This window comes from Paramisgurnus dabryanus, chromosome 1, assembly GCF_030506205.2.
Source record: "Paramisgurnus dabryanus chromosome 1, PD_genome_1.1, whole genome shotgun sequence".
NCBI classification, from domain to species: Eukaryota; Metazoa; Chordata; class Actinopteri; order Cypriniformes; family Cobitidae; genus Paramisgurnus; species Paramisgurnus dabryanus.
Genome location: NC_133337.1, coordinates 17567572 through 17584202, shown reverse-complemented (window position 1 = coordinate 17584202; position 16631 = coordinate 17567572). Strand labels below are relative to the sequence as shown.

At 37.7% G+C, this 16631-nt stretch overlaps 1 protein-coding gene across 2 annotated transcripts; it reads left to right on the top strand.

Moving 5' to 3' along the window:
- The first annotated feature begins 229 nt into the window (after positions 1 to 229).
- On the top strand, positions 230 to 14697 carry rerg (RAS-like, estrogen-regulated, growth inhibitor). Of its 2 annotated transcripts, XM_065273409.1 has the most exons (6): positions 230 to 353; positions 1358 to 1440; positions 1774 to 1920; positions 7307 to 7363; positions 8402 to 8475; positions 10871 to 14697. In XM_065273409.1, exons 3-6 carry the CDS (start codon positions 1860 to 1862, stop codon positions 11288 to 11290), a joined length of 612 nt encoding a protein of 203 aa, XP_065129481.1. In that variant the 5' UTR covers positions 230 to 353; positions 1358 to 1440; positions 1774 to 1859; the 3' UTR covers positions 11291 to 14697. The 2 variants fall into 2 exon arrangements, with proteins under 2 accessions (XP_065129481.1, XP_065129482.1); XM_065273410.1 differs by lacking the exon at positions 1358 to 1440 and having other exon boundaries at positions 256 to 353.
- Positions 14698 to 16631: the final 1934 nt, after the last annotated feature.

Below are 16631 nucleotides of genomic sequence, written 5' to 3'. Positions count from 1 at the left end.
ATGGAAACTGCAATAAAAATAAAACGAAACGACACCTGCTTACAAAATATAGCAATATTATTTATAAATCGCCCATGCAATTTTTATATAGCTTCAGAAGGAAAAAAACAATATTATAAACTTGAATTATCAACTTTTTAATATGAGTTTAAATCACACACACAGTTGTGCGTTCAGCTTGTTCTTATCCGGTAGGTGTCGCTGTTGTGTCACTGTTGATGGCGCGTGACGTCTGTGTGTGTGGGCGGACCGTCACAGAAACACGCACTGTCTGATCTCTCAGCCGCATCCACACACACGCCTCATTCTCATCCTCATCATCAGATCTGGTGTGATCTCTGTAGGATCTCACGGTAAGCGCGCACTTTTACTGCTCAAACACACAACACACGCATACACACAAGTTTATAAACAATGTAGAATTTTTTTTATAGGCAAACATTAAGAGTCAATAATATTTTACATATTACTTAACTATTAAAATAACATATCATAATATTACCGACATAATGATGAACGCTGTTATTGCATCACAGTCATGGTGGTGACGTCACTGTTACTATAAATACGTGTGGTATGTTCATATTGATTACTGGACAGATGATGATTCTGTTGATGTAAAACTTTGATATTTAATGAAAAATAATTGTAGAGTGTTGTTCTCCTGTAAGTTATAAAGAGCTTGTACTGCTCTAAGTGTCATTGATAAAGGTCACGTGAGTGCATCACATAACATTTACTGTTTATCACATTTGTATCTAATGAAATGTTTTCACTGTTCAGTTATTATTGTAGGAATCAGTGTTGTTGAGCATCTTATTTTGAGACATTACCATGATAAAAACATCATGATAAATAAATGCATTTTGAGAAAATAATATGCAGTTTAAAACCGTTTTCAATCCAAGAGAATACAAGTTGTGCATGAAGGAAGCTACAGGCATCAGCCAGATCGTTTTGTTTTGAGTCTCACAATGTTGTGTTGAGTCTGTGTGTTTGTCAGCATCATCCACCTCAAACCCCTTCAGTTCACAAGTGTTCAGTTTAAGAGCTTTAAACATCAGAATCTGATCGGTAATCTGTACAGACACTGTTGGCAAATAGACGGCATTCACACAGTACTTCAAACCTTTGCCTGTACACAACTCTACCATATAAGGACCCTGTGTAAGACTTAAGACCCTCAGGACTCAACCTGAGCACATGGATGACAGCTCATTTAAATGATTAAATATCAAACAAATGACTCACAGAACAAAATCTGACCAATAAAATATTTCTCAACTGACAAAACTATTGTTTTAATGTGATGTTTTTCAGTGTGCAATGAGCATGGAAATGTGTGTTTGTTTGTTAGTTCTCTAGAAGCGCTGGTTAATCTACGTTATACCACGGGGCCATTGAATGCTTTATTCTGATCGGTTGAGAAATGTTCCACAGGTATGCATTTTTTTTCAATAAACGCACACCTTACCTGTCAAATGTCTTAAAATAACCACCAGAGCAATGTCTGTGGTAACCATGGTGTAAGAGGAATAATTGACTCCAGTCCTTTGAATTAATAAAAATATTGCACACGTAGTGCCACATAGTTACCACCTAGGGTGTGCATTATTTTCGAATGATTCAACAGCCCGTCGTCAATTATTTCATATCAGGGATTTAACTGCCTCATACACAATCAACTGATTCAGTCAAATTCATGATATTAATAATAATATAATGACTGATGTTATGAATCTTATACTATCTGTCATGTGTTGATGTTTTCAGCTGGCGATGGATTGCAGACAGTGTGACTGCGGTCATTAATATCTGATCTGTGATTGGCTCATTCTGTTTTTGTGGCTGCTGTCACCATGGCGAAGAGTCCAGAGGTGAAACTGGCAGTTTTTGGCAGAGCAGGAGTGGGCAAATCCGGTAAGAGTGTGTGTGTGTTAAAGTGAGAGAAAGAGAGAGACAGAGAGAGAGAGAGTGTGTGTGTGTGTGTGTGTGTGTGTGTGTTTGTTTGTTTGTGTGTCTGGTCGGACCACTAAAGTTTTAAAAAGACAAACAAAAATCAAGGTCTGCAGGGCATAGGCTGTAGATGCAGTGTCACTGGTTTGAATCTGCCTTTTGCCATTATCGCTCTTATCACATATCACATCAAAAAGGCATTTATCTTCAATAAAAACTAATAAAATGTTTGAAAAGTAGAAATAATGTGCCCAATTAGTGTTTGTTAAGATAAAAAATTGTTTATTGGGTGGGGTTAGGGGTTTTATTATAGCATATAGTGTAAATAGTCACTGCCAATGTTTTTGGTCTGTTTTCAGTTTTATCTTAATGGGTGAATGTAGTCAAATATCAGTGGCAAAGATGTTGGGTTGTGTCCAGAAATACAGTAAAGAAATAAACTTCAGATGATTTACTATAAACACAATAGGATTAAAAAAGACGTCAGGAATGTTCAGAGGAATGTGGTGTTATTTGTAAAATAAACATGAGAAAGATATATTTCCAGTAGTGTGAAGAGTTTTTTATGGTCTCTATGCTCTAAAGTAAATCAGATCATATTGTGTTTTAACTTCAGTTGATGATTGAAAGATAAACTCTTTGGAGGCTTTGGGCTTTATTGTTTTCTGCTACAGAAATCTTTTGTTCTTTAGTTGTGTTGAGAAGCATTGATGAGCTGCTAGAAGATAAAGCAGCTGATCATTTCATTGACACACAAGAGATCTCTTGAATATCTCTGTCTGTTTCTCTAAACACTAATGAAACTAAATAGAGATCAAATGTAGTGTTCTGCTTCTCAGATAAAGACACACGATAGCTCATCCCAGCCTTCACTCCTACTGTTTTATATTCATGCTGTTTAATGATGAAAACAAGTGTTTGGTTCTCTAATGTATGGAGCATCTGAATGTTCAGATTTGTTGTTTTCAGTGTAATAAACACACAATGTTCAGTGAATGAATCACATGTAAAGTGACCAATCACAGTTCATATTTTATTACCGAGGGTTTCAGAAATGCCTCTAACACCGCAAAGGTTGGCAAATGTAATGAGCGGTGCTTTGTTTTATCACGGATAGATTAAATAAACCCATGTGCCCTTATCAGTGACCGTTAGGGTCAGATCTCTGTCTGATGGTCTTAAATCACTCTGAATAATTATTTAAAGAAAGATCAATGTTTCTGTGACTCTGATGTTTCTGTGAGAATTTCTCCAGCTTAAGTACTTGCATGAAGCATTGAAAATATCCAATTATTTGTGTTATGGAGGTTGCTCAGAAATTCAGTAGAGACACTGTTTAATACTCAAAGATGACAGGAGAAAATAACACAACTAAATGTACAGACCTCAAACATTCAGACCACCAAAGACCACCAGTCCAATGTGACTTTATAAATATCAGACATGTAATAAGTGATCAGAAGAGATATAACTGAACTAAACCTCAGAGGGTCTTTCTGTCTGTCTTTCAATTCAATTTTCAATTTAAAGAACTTTATTGGCATGATTGTGTCACTTACAATATTGCCAAAGCATTATACATAAAACGAGAAACATACAATAACACAATATTAACAAACATTAAGGTGCAATTGAGCTAAGGTGCTGGGTGATGGATGAAGTACTACTGCAAATAAAATAAAATAGAATCAGAGGATATTTACTGTCTTTCTCTCTCTCTCTTTCTCTCTGTCTGTCCATTCGTCTTTGTGTCTGTCCGTCTCTTTGTCTATCTGTATGTCTCTCTGTGTGTCTGTCTGTATCTATCTGTCTGTGTGTGTGTGTGTGTCTCTGTCTGTCTATGTGTCTCTCTCTCTCTCTCTCTCTCTCTCTCTCTGTCTGTGTGTGTGTGTCTCTCTCTGTCTGTCTGTGTGTCCCTCTGTCTGTCTGTCCCTCTGTGTGTGTGTGTGTGTGTGTGTGTCTCTGTGTGTGTGTGTGTGTGTCTCTGTCTGTTTGTGTGTCACTCTGTCTGTCTGTCAGCTCTGTCTGTCTATCTGTTTCTCTCTCACAAGCACATCAACTCATCATCACTGTACTTTATTGGCCTTCATGTTGTTTATTTACAGTAAATCTTTCTACAGTCATTTCTGAGTCTCAGTCTGTTTTTCTGGAGATCAGACAGATCAGACAGTATGAGGGTTGTTGTATTTTTCTGTTTTGCTTGTAAGGAACAAGCTACTGCTCGCACCTGCTGATACACATCTGTGTGTGTGTCTCTGTGTGTTCATGTGTGCGTGTGCAGATCATGAACATGCTGAGGAAAGTGTGTGCGTGTGTCAGTGAAAGGGACTGGTGGGAAAGTTTGTGTAAGGTCAAACAGAGATTGTTGACCTTCAGCTTGAGGAAATGACTCGATGAACTCCTGCTGAATTTCTGTTCAACACAACTAGGGCTGTCACGATTATGAAATTTGGCTGATGGTCTAATAAATTGTGGCGATTATGCCAATTAACTGCCTGTTTTATTGCTTTGACATTTAATTCTCTTACATTATTTTGTGTGTTCATTAAATAATTTTCACAAATTGTTGCGATTATTTAAACTAAATCTTTTGCGAGGTTTAGTAAATATTAATACACCTAACAAATTTTATTATTTAATGAATATATCTTTTAAAAGCTAAAAACTTCTTCATAAGATATAAACACAATAAAGTGTCTAAAAAATAACAGAAAATAAAAATGCAATCAAAATAAACTGACTATACCAAAACAGGCCTTAAATAGTAGTACTGGATCACAAGTAAAAAAAAATAACTGCAAAAAAATAAATTCCTTACAGATTGTTAAGAATAGCATTCTTCACTTTCCTAAATTTGGAATTGCTGTTTTGAAAATGATTTACCTGGCAGTTCATACTGCTTATCAAAGTTTTGCAGCATTTCTTTAAATGCTGTTTTTCCATTGTATTGATTGGATTTGCAGTGTATCGCGTTACACTGTCAGTTAAAGGTGCTCTAAGCGAATTGAAGCGTTTTAGACCATAAAACATTTTTTGTTACATACCGGAAACATCTCCTCACTATCTGCTTGCTGCCTGTCCGCTGATCAAACTGTAAAAAAACGCGATCTCTGTAGACAGCCCCGGCTTCACAAACGGCAATATCAACAAATGGCCAAACCTACAAACAGAAACCATAACAAAGTGTTCCAGCCAATAAACGACAAGAAGGATTTGGGGGTGGGGGTTGGGCGCGTTCATGAAAGCACGGAAGGGAGGGGGAGGGGGAGGAGGTAGCTACGCTCTGTCTGTTTGAAAACAGTTCAAACATCAACAGGAAGTGACGTCGCACATTATTCGCTTAGAGCGCCTTTAAGAAGCGCCATCTGATACTGTCTCATTTATACAGGTGCTGCAGCTCCCTCTTGTGTTTTTTAAAGAGATGTGCAATCATTGCGGTGATCTGAAATCATTGCGATGAGGTCAAACAATCGCGACAAGATGATTATTTAATCATTGTGACAGCCCTTAATACAACCGACACACTAACCATTAGACAACTTTAATACAGACACTAACAATCACATAACAACACTCTCAGCAATCATGACTGTATGGTTTGTATAAGTCAGGTAATCATTTATAGTGTGAAATGAATGAAGACTGTGTGTTCAGATCACAGCAGCAGATTCTGATTCTGGATTCAGACACTAAATGATACTTAAACACACACACACACACACACACACACACACACACACACACACACACACACACACACACACACACACACACACACACACACACACAGAGAGAGAGAGAGGGAAAGAGAGATGCATGCTGACCAAGATTTCATGTTTTTAACCTTTAAACCTTTCAGGGGTATATGTAAAATGTCACAACTATCCCCCTGCTGTGAGTTGTTTTTAATAGCAATTTTTAATTGACTTGTTATAACGCGGTCTGTCAGCAGCAGTATCTTTCTCATTCAACACATTGTACATATTTTAAACAAACCATAATAAAAATATTAAACTATTACATGTATTCAAGGAAAGAACTTGCTTAAAACATAACAAAAGTACACTCTAAAAAAACAAACGGTGCTATATAGCACCAAAACTGTTGCTTTGGATCGTAACCATAGAAGAACCGTTTTAGTGCCATATAGCACCGGTGAAGCACCAGTAAAGCACCTGTGTAGAACCATATAGTGCTTTGTAGAACCATATGTGGTGCTATAGTGGTGCTACATGGCCCCTATATGGTTCTACACAGGTGCTACACAGGTGCTACACAGGTGCTTCACCGGTGCTTTATGGCACTAAAAATGGTTCTTCTATGGTTACGATCCAAAGCAACAGTTTTGGTGCTATATAGCACCGTTTGTTTTTTTAGAGTGTATGCGCAAACACAAAGAACTGTTATAAACATTAACTAAGCAGTTTATGTTGTATATATTCTGTACTGTCTTCACATTTGTGTAACAATATATATTAGCAGAATAAATAAACCAGCTAAATCAGCATATTTTTATCAGTATAATATAAGTTGTTTTTAAACAGTTATTGTATTTATTGTTTACTGGCAGTTTCTATGAAAGGTTTTACTGGATGGAAGTATGGATGATAAAGGGTGCAGGTGCACCACATACACATTCAGCTCTGGGGTCTCATTTATACAACTGTGCGTAGGATCCTTACTAAAAGTCTACGTACACACAAAGCCGAAAATGGCATAGGCCAAAAAATATTAAGACTTATAAAACTAAGTCAAGTTTGTTTTTTTATAGATCACAACCTTTGCATGGGAACTGGCGTTCCCATTTTTCCAGCCCCGTTTTGATACATTTTTTGCAAGGTTGATAAATGAGGCCTCTAGTGCATGGATTATGGTTAAAACAAATGTTTGTAAAGATTTACTGCGTGTGTGTCAGCTATTATGGCAACCTCAAACTGCACAATTTATGCCAGTCTTTCTGGATTTCATAATAAACATTAAAAAGCCAATAAGCAAGTCACACTGTCCCTCACAATACGACTACCATTAGCTGTAGTGGCTTACCGGAAGTTTTACACAAAAGAGCTCAAAGATGGCGGTGCCCACATTTACGTCATAAATAAAGTGGATATGATCACGATTATTCTGTTAAAGGTGTTATGGCCTGAAATTGAAATTTGCCTGGATCTGATGATATATATAACCGTTAATTTTTTCCACCTTGCAGGTTTTATAGCTTAAAACGCCCTCCTTATCAATAATGAAAGCATTTACATAGAATATACTTCATGTTTTTCATAAAAATACAACAATAGAGTGATAACTATAAAGATACAACTCATCAAAAATGACTGTCTGTCTGTCCATCTAGCTCTGGTGGTGAGATTCCTGACCAAGCGTTTCATCTGGGAGTACGACCCAACACTCGGTGAGAAGCACACACACACATTATGGTTTCCATATTTTGTGGAGACATTCCATAGACATAATGCATTTTATACTGTACAAACTGTATATTCTATTCCCAACCATCACAGAAAACTTTCTTGTAGCTTAGATTTTGAATAAACATCATTCTGTTTGATTTATAAGCTTGTTTCCTCATGGGGACCTGAAAATGTCCCCACAAGGTCACAAATTTGCAGGTATTCCTATCTTTGTGGGGACAATTGGTCCCCACGTGATAATTACCAGGCACACACACATGCTTATCTTTCTCTAAAACTGATTATTAATGCTAACTCTTGAAACGACCATATGCGTTTTATATTTTTCTCAGAGAACAATTTAGGATTCTGTTCACTTAAACGGAATTTATCTGTGACAGAGACTCAAATCTGTCTGCTGTTATTTATGTCCGTGTCACATAAATGAGATGTTTTGAATCATCCTGCAGGTCTTTCATAGTAAAAAATGATTGAATTTCTGTGGAGTTTAAAGTCGATGAATCATTCAGATTACAGCATCATGAACTGAACATCACACAGACTCAGAAGAACCTGAGGAGAGTAAATATTGTTTGTGCTTGGCTGAAGTACATCAGATGTTTGAAAACATGCAGAAACGTCTGAGCGAACAAGCGTGTATGAACAGGTCAAATTCTACATCTGATTTTACTTTAGAAACACAAACGGTAGACAGAAATAAAAAACTGTTGCCCACAGCAACATTGACCTACAGGATATCATTATATACCAGAATGCACCTGGGCTGAACACTGCAGCTAAATGCATGTGAGAGAGAGTTTACGAAATGATCATGTTGATGTCTGGGCAGAACAGTCAGTCTCTCTATCAGTATTTAGCACAGTGTGTTGACACAGCTGGGCTTTTATAACAGATTTGATTGATGTTTGTCAGTGAATAACCTGTGGAGGTGTGCTATAAAAGATTGGTATCTTTCACTAACCTCTGCCATCCTTCAGTTATGTTCATAGATCCTCAGAACTCAGTTTGTGTCTTCACAGAGTCCACGTATCGCCATCAGGCAAATATTGATGATGAGATGATTAGTATGGAGATTTTGGACACAGCTGGACAGGTAACGCACACACACACACACACACACACACACACACACACACACACACACACACACACACACACACACACACACACACACACACACACACACACACACACACACACACACACACACACACAAACACACACACGCGCGCCTCTTGTGTGAAATAAACACTAAAACACATAAACAGATTTTCTTTACAGCCATCACATCCAGCTTCAGTATTATCAGTGATGAATATATGTATTAGATGAGCTGAAACTGCTGGTCAGTGTCTCTGTGTTTCCATACCCTTTAAATTGCGCAAATTGACAGTAGCTTAAAGAGCCACACAGATCCAAAATCGAAACTGACCTGTATTACAGTGTAATGTAGCTGTCCATCAATGTAAACAATGTGCAAAGTAGTTGAACCAAAAAGTGCACGATTAATAAAGTTATTGGCTTCTAAAGTAGGGAGTCAACTCTGAATCGCTGAAACGAGTCGTTATATGGATTGGATCTCCTTTTTCCACGTCACACGAGATACTTATCTCCGCCTACAGCCTTGCCCACGGGAGAAACAAAAACTATGACCTGCCCACAGCTAGTTAGTCTGTAAACATCATATCACGCTGTGTTTTCAGTTTGTGTTGTTTTCACTACCAAAGGAGACTTTTTCAAGTAGGGATATACTAAACGCTTGGCTGTGAAGAATCAGTGGTTAAAATTAATTTTTAACGGAGGGATTTACTAGACTTTTGGCAATTAAAGATGGTTCAGTACCCACTTTATTTGGAACAACATGTGTCTCCTAGCCACAACCTGTAAGTATGATTATAGCTACATACTTGCTTAAATTAATGTAAAATGTCTTTTACGTTTTTATTGCTTGGATTAATGATGAATGATGTCGTTGTTTAAACTCTTTATTTAAATATAAATTTACTGTCAGAGAGTCACATTAGCAAGCGGCTAATTTAAGTTCAAGTCTTAAATTTACCTTTTAGATAAAGCGTGAACTCGACGAGAGATTCTATGCCATGTCGGTCAATGGAAACAAGTCAACAAGTCAGGTTCGCAAAAACTCCCATTCGGATAGACAACGTCTTGTTACACTTTTACTTTTGATCTGGAGATTGATCTCGCGCTCTTTCATTCCCTTTCGGTTAACGCAATCTGACACATGTACACACACACACACACACACATTCTGGTTTCCATGTTTTGTGGGGACATTCCATAGACGTAATGCATTTTATACCATACAAACTGTATATTCTATTCCCCTTACCTGCCCCATTCCCTAACCCCAACCATCACAGAAAACTTTCTGCTACTTGACATTTTCAAGAAACATCATTCTGTTTGATTTATAAGCTTGTTTCCTCATGGTGTCCCCATGAGGTCACAAAAACACTGGTATTCCTATCTTTATGGGGACAATTGGTCCCCACAACGTGATAATTACCAGGTACACACACACACACACACACACACACACACACACACACACACACACACACACACAGTAAAGTTGCCTAACCACAGACCAGTATGTTGGAACAAAGTTGACAAAGCCACAGAATATACCAGAATTTAAATTTTTCTTTCACATTCTATCATGCAGTCTTTGAAATAGCAAACAGGGAAAACAATAAAAGGCATGACTTACATAGCATCCAGCTAATGTTAGACAACTCAATTTGCCATTAAGTGCTGGAAAAGCACAGAATGTAAGCTTGAGAGTGATCACTTCCTGTTGCTCAATCTGGTCCAAGCTCCTTAATCCTTTATTTATTCTTCAACTGAACACCTTGTAAGGATAAAATCATATTTTATTTTATCTCAAGATATTTCACTTGCTTCCACTGATCAGTTCTGTAACTAGTAGTTACATGACAATCTGCAACACATTTATGAGACTGATAACGATCCAATCACAACGACATCAAAAAAATTATTGATTTGCTAACAACAAAAGTGGGAAGGGCCCCAAGGCAGATCTGAAACAAGCTCATCCTCAAGTCACATGCTTTTAACAAATTTACTGACCTAGATAAACACCCATTTGGGTGCCGCCCCAGACACACAAACATGACACACACACACCAAACTCATTTTAGATTTTTTTTAATAAATGATAACATTATTAACAATGAAATAGTACAACTAAATGATTTAATTTTGTATTCATTTACACTATGTATTTAACTTTTTGATAACATGTTAAAGTAGCTTTCTTCTCTGGCCAACTTTAGGGGGGGGGGGCGCCCACTTTTGAACAAACGCCACTGCAAATCACCCACAATGCACTGCAGTATCACATTCAGCTCTGACGTGACACTCTCACTAACCATCATCCCATCAATACCTGAAAGAGAAATGTTTTGTTTGCATGATTTAAGCTCATTTCATGTTATTGTTTTTAGGAGGATTTGATACAGAAGGAGGGTCACATGCGTTGGGCAGATGGGTTGATTCTGGTTTATGACATCACAGACCGCGGGAGTTTTGAAGATGTTGTTCCTCTGAAGGGACTTCTGGATGAGGTAAAGAAACCCAAACACGTCCCGTTGGTTCTGTTAGGAAACAAAGCTGATCTGGAGCACGCCCGACAGGTCTCGACAGAGGAGGGCGAGCGGCTGGCGGCCGACATGGCCTGTGCGTTTTATGAATGTTCTGCGTGCGTGGATCAGGTGGGCACAGGTGGAGGAGTGGCGGAGGCTTTTCATGAGCTGTGTCGTGAGGTCCGGCGCAGACGGGCTGTACAGGGAAAAACACGACGCAGGAGCTCGACAACACACGTCAAACAAGCCATTAACAAAATGCTCACGAAGATCAGCAGTTAAAGAGAGTGATGAGTCTGATGACAAATAAACTAACAAAGGTTTCTTCAGTATTACACATGAAGAAAACTGTCAATGTTGTGCTTTAAGAGCTGTACGTTTGTGTGATCTAAATCTATTTAAAGGTGTCATATCACAAAAAAAACTAAAGCCGTACTCATGATGAGAGTTTATGTTCAGTGTTTCTTACCTGCTGATTTGAAAAATCTCAAATTCTACAAACCAATGACTGATATTCATTTTTAATAATATATCTGATCAACACACATAACAGACCTGATGGAATGGATTTATGTGATGTATTTTCTGTTATTATTTGACATGTGATGAGGCAAAAACAAACTTTTTAGGATCCGATACACACCAAATGATAATCGGGCTGAATTTGGGCCGATTTGACCTCTTACAACAATCCTAGGTAAAGTCTAGATTGTTTTTGTGGTTGAACCGATTATCTTATCAGATTTTCCAGCTGCGGTTTTAAAAGCGTGTAAACCTGCTCAGAAGCAGGTATGAGGCGCTTAGATCGCAAATCGGAAATATTCAACATGTCGAATATTTACGATCAGAAATCCTGTTGTGTGAAGGAACCTTGAGTATAAACCATAGATTGTAAAAATAGTGTCCATGATGTCACCCGTAGGTTTGTGAAGGGCATTTTTGAAGCCCAAAGAAGGCCGAGCCTGTCGTCGCCATCTTGGCAGTGCGTCACTCCTGGATAACCCAAAATCTAAGGAGACTGGTTACTGAAACCATGCCCACCTAGCTCCACTGTAGTAACAGCAGTGGAAGTTCACTTGTCACTCAAGTGGCCACGCTCTAATTATGCAGAACGTTAAGGCTTAATATAATTTAAATGGTTGAGTTACAAAAAAATTCACCCCCTCATAGTTATCAAGAAGGGCGAAATTAGCTACACTCTCAGAAATAAAGGTACAAAACTGTACCTTTTCTGTCACTGGGGCTGTACCCTAAGTTTCTGTTTGGTACCTTTACAGGAATGCAAAACAGAATACAATTATGGGTAGATTACCGTACCTTTAGGACCTACATTGTTAAAAAGTCAAAATATGTAACCTAGCTGTCAGTGGGGCAGCACCCTTTAAGAAGGTAATTGTATGGACCATAAAGTACAGATATGTAAACATTTAGTACCAATATGTACCTTTTAGATACTAATATGTATTTTTGAGGTACTAATAAGCTCTCTTTGGTCCCAGCATGTACTTCTAAGGTACTAAAATTAAATCCTTAGGTGCAAAGCTGTACTTTTTAAAAGGGTACAGCCCCAGTGACAGAAAAGGTAAAATTTTGTACCTTTATTTCTGACAGTGTATATAGATCTTTTGTACCACACATTTATTTCTTTTGTAAAGTTGGGCATTTTAACATTGGGGTCTATGTAAATTGACTCCATTTTGGAGCCATACTCTAGTGGCCCGTCGATGAATTGCAGTTTATGTCACTCAGGGAAGGTTGTGCCTTGGGATAAACGCAAACGCACGCTGTAGATTGTCACGTGAAACGAAACAATACCCAATCAGAAAGCAAGCTGATAAAAGACGAAACAACCTAACCGCGGTCATGGTGCAGCAGGCATATTCCAAAATGAGATGGACATCAAAGATGTAAAAAGCAGTCCACAGTATTAATGACATTTCTTTATCCTTGCCCTTCATTTTGTTCGTTTGTTTACTGTGAAGTCACTTTGACAATCAGAGACACTGTGAGATTTCAGCGAGATTTCCTGTGAAGGAAGATGTGATGTCTGGTGTGAAGCCCTTTAAGATGTGGATTGTGTTATATTCCGTGATATATTTGTTCATACAGCTGAACTGAAGGTCAACAGAGATACCATCACAGATCTCAATCCTTATGTTGTTTTATTCGAGAAATCATTCATCTAACACAATATTTTCCTCACCTATAATCACAGTATTTAGACATAAAACACTCACCGGCTCTTCCATCTGTGTATGAGGAACATCTCGCTGTGGATCTGTATCTCATATGAGTTTTATTCATTCATTGATCAGATAATGTGAGACTATCAGGGGCCAAATCCTGACCACAGCCATATTCATAATGAATTAGTATTAGTTGATTCTGCCTCATCATTAAAACTTGTCTAAATTATTTCTAAACCGCAGATCTCAAACAAATCTTTTTTAATCAGATTTTCTACTTTGTCTGATATTGATGATAATCTTTACTTTTTTCTTCTCCAGTAAACTGACTTTAATGCTGTGTACAGTACAGAAATATGCACATCTGTGTAAATGTAAATGTCACAAAAGTCAACGGCTGCTGTGACTGGTTGCATAAACATAGCTGTGAAGTTAAAACAGTGTCTTAAGATCGAGTCTGACAAACTGGCAGTTAGTTAGGGGTCATCAGTCCTACTATTTTACCACTTTATGTAACATACTTTAAACAGTTATGATCAGTCTTGAAGAAAAAAAATAGATGAGTAACTTTTAAGACTAAAAAGTTTATGCAACTGGCCCCAGGTGTGCATTTGTGAACCTTAATCGTGATTTCATCACAGAGTCCAGAATGAACCCTCATTATACACCTATTAAATACAGACTTCATTATATACATACCCTGTACAACCTGTGATGATATCTGTGATTTAAGAGATTTAATTCAGAAGATATACAAACCATGAACCAAAAACATCTGTCTCATTTCATAACAACCTTTAACTCAGTGGAAAATTTCCCATTTACTTTATCATCAAGTTTATCTTGGATGATCGTTTGTTTTACTGCAGAACTCTACAGTACGTAACAAAAAGATGTAGAATATTCTTCGCAATACGCTAGAATAAATCATACACACACACACACACACACACACACATGTTGGTGTATGTGGTTTACGGGGACATCTCCATAGACGCAATGCATTTTATACTGTCCAAACTGTTATATTCTATTCCCCTTACCTACCCCAATCCCTAACCCCAATGTCACAAAAACTTGTTGCCAGTCTTTAATCTATGAAAAACTACCATTTAGTATGTTTTTTTAGCTTTTCCGTTTATGAGGACACTCTCTGTGTCCCCGTAAACCACCTTTATAGCATAATAAACATGTCATTATACACTATTCATGTCCTCGTAAACCACATAGACCAACCCACACACGCACACACACACACACACACACACACACACACACACACACACACACACACACAGAGCGAGAGAGAGTCTTGATGTACATTCACAATGCAGTATTTCTGCAGAGTTAATAAAAGAAAATTTAAATCTCAAACATGCACTTTATTGTTGACATTCTTTGAGTTTGTGTTATCATTACAGTGTTATGTGAATAGATGAATTACATCTGTATTACACAGTTAAAAAATAATGTGAATACTTACAGAAGAACCAAAAACTTCAGGCTTTTGTGTGTGTGTGTGTGTGTGTGTGTTGTGTGTGTGTGTGTGTGTGTGTGTGTGTGTGTGTGTGTGTGTGTGTATAGGGTGTGTCTTGTTCAGATGGAGGATAATTACACGCATGTGTCTGAGAATAGAAGCCACAGAAAACCACAAATTTAACATCAGAGTTTATAAGCAGCAGGTCAACACTGAGTTTCTGTTCTGATGACATCATTTAAATTTACCATACATTTACTGTGTTTTACTGTCCATTAATATAACAGTACGCACACAAAGAGATCTGCAGCATCAGCACCACATCTTTATAGACACACTGTACACACACAGAGACGCACACAGACGCACACATCTTGGCATATGTGGTTCCATAGATGCAATGCATTTTGTATATTCTGTATATTCTATTCTAATAACCTACCCCAGTCGCTAACCCCCAAAAACCCTGTCATAAAAACCTGTTGGCAGTCTTTAATCTATGAAAAAGTAACATTTAGTTTGTTTTTAAAGACGTTCAGTTCACAGGGACACTTTCTGTGTTTATAGCATAATAAACATGTCATTATACACTATTCATGTCCCCGTAAACCACATATACCAACCCACACACAAACACACACTGCACACACACAGTACACAAACACACACACACACACACACACACACACACACACACAAAGATGAACACACAACAGTCCTATAGGAGTTTAAGGAAAGTTTTTCTTTTCCATAATGAGAGACTAAAGAAATCCAGAGAGAGGCACAGCTGGGAGACTGAAAATAAAGCCTAACAAACTCCCACAATAACAACACGACACTGCGGCTTAATTCACCTCACAATAATACAGCAAACATTAAAACATTTAAAAAGATGAATTTCCTGTCACTAAATAAAGCTAAATCTGAAGTAATAGTGTTTGGCCCAAGTGATGTTGGCTCTTATAAGGTTCTTATCTGCGGTTTGATGGCAAATAAACATGTTTATTTTATCTACATCGTTTGACTAAATTGTAAACTTTTCTCTCAATCCAGTATTTAGAAAAAGTTATTCATGCTTTTATTTTAAATAGTTTAAATTTAATCAGAACTGAGTCCTTTAAAGCTAATCTCAAATCTCACCTCATAGAGAGTTTTTGTTTTTATTGCTATTTTTATTGTTCTGTATAATTTTTATTGTAGTTATTCTGTTTTAGATTAGATTTTTTTATCTTCATTGATGATAGAACAAACCTGCGAGTGATGATCAGTACAGATATACACTCAATTAAAGGATTATTAGGAAACCTGATCAATTTCTCATTAATGCAATTATCTAATCAACCAATCACATTGCAGTTGCTTCAATGCATTTGGGGTGTGGTCCTGGTCCAGGCAATCCTCTGAACTCCAAACTGAATGTCAGAATGGGAAAGAAAGGTGATTTAAGCAATTATGAGCGTGGCATTGTTGTTGGTTCCAGACAGGCCGGTCTGAGTATTTCACAATCTGCTCAGTTACTGGGATTTTTACGCACAACAATTTCTAAGGTTTACAAAGAATGGTGTGAAAAGGGAAAAACATCCAGTATGCGGCAGTCCTGTGGGTGAAAATGCCTTGTTGATGCTAGAAGTCAGAGTAGAATGGGCCGACTAATTCAAGCTGATAGAAGAGCAACTTTGATTGAAATAACCACTTGTTACAACCGAGGTATGCAGCAAAGCATTTGTGAAGCCACAACACGCACAACCTTGAGGCAGATGGGCTACAACAACAGAAGATCCCACCGGGTACCACTTCTCATCATTACAAAAAGAAAAAAGAGGCTTCAATTTGCAAAAGCTCACCAAAATTGGACAGTTGAAGACTGGAAAGATTTTGTCTGGTCTGATGAGTCTCGATTTCTGTTGCGACATTCAGATAGTAGTGTCAGAATTTGGCGTAAACAGAATGAGAACATGGA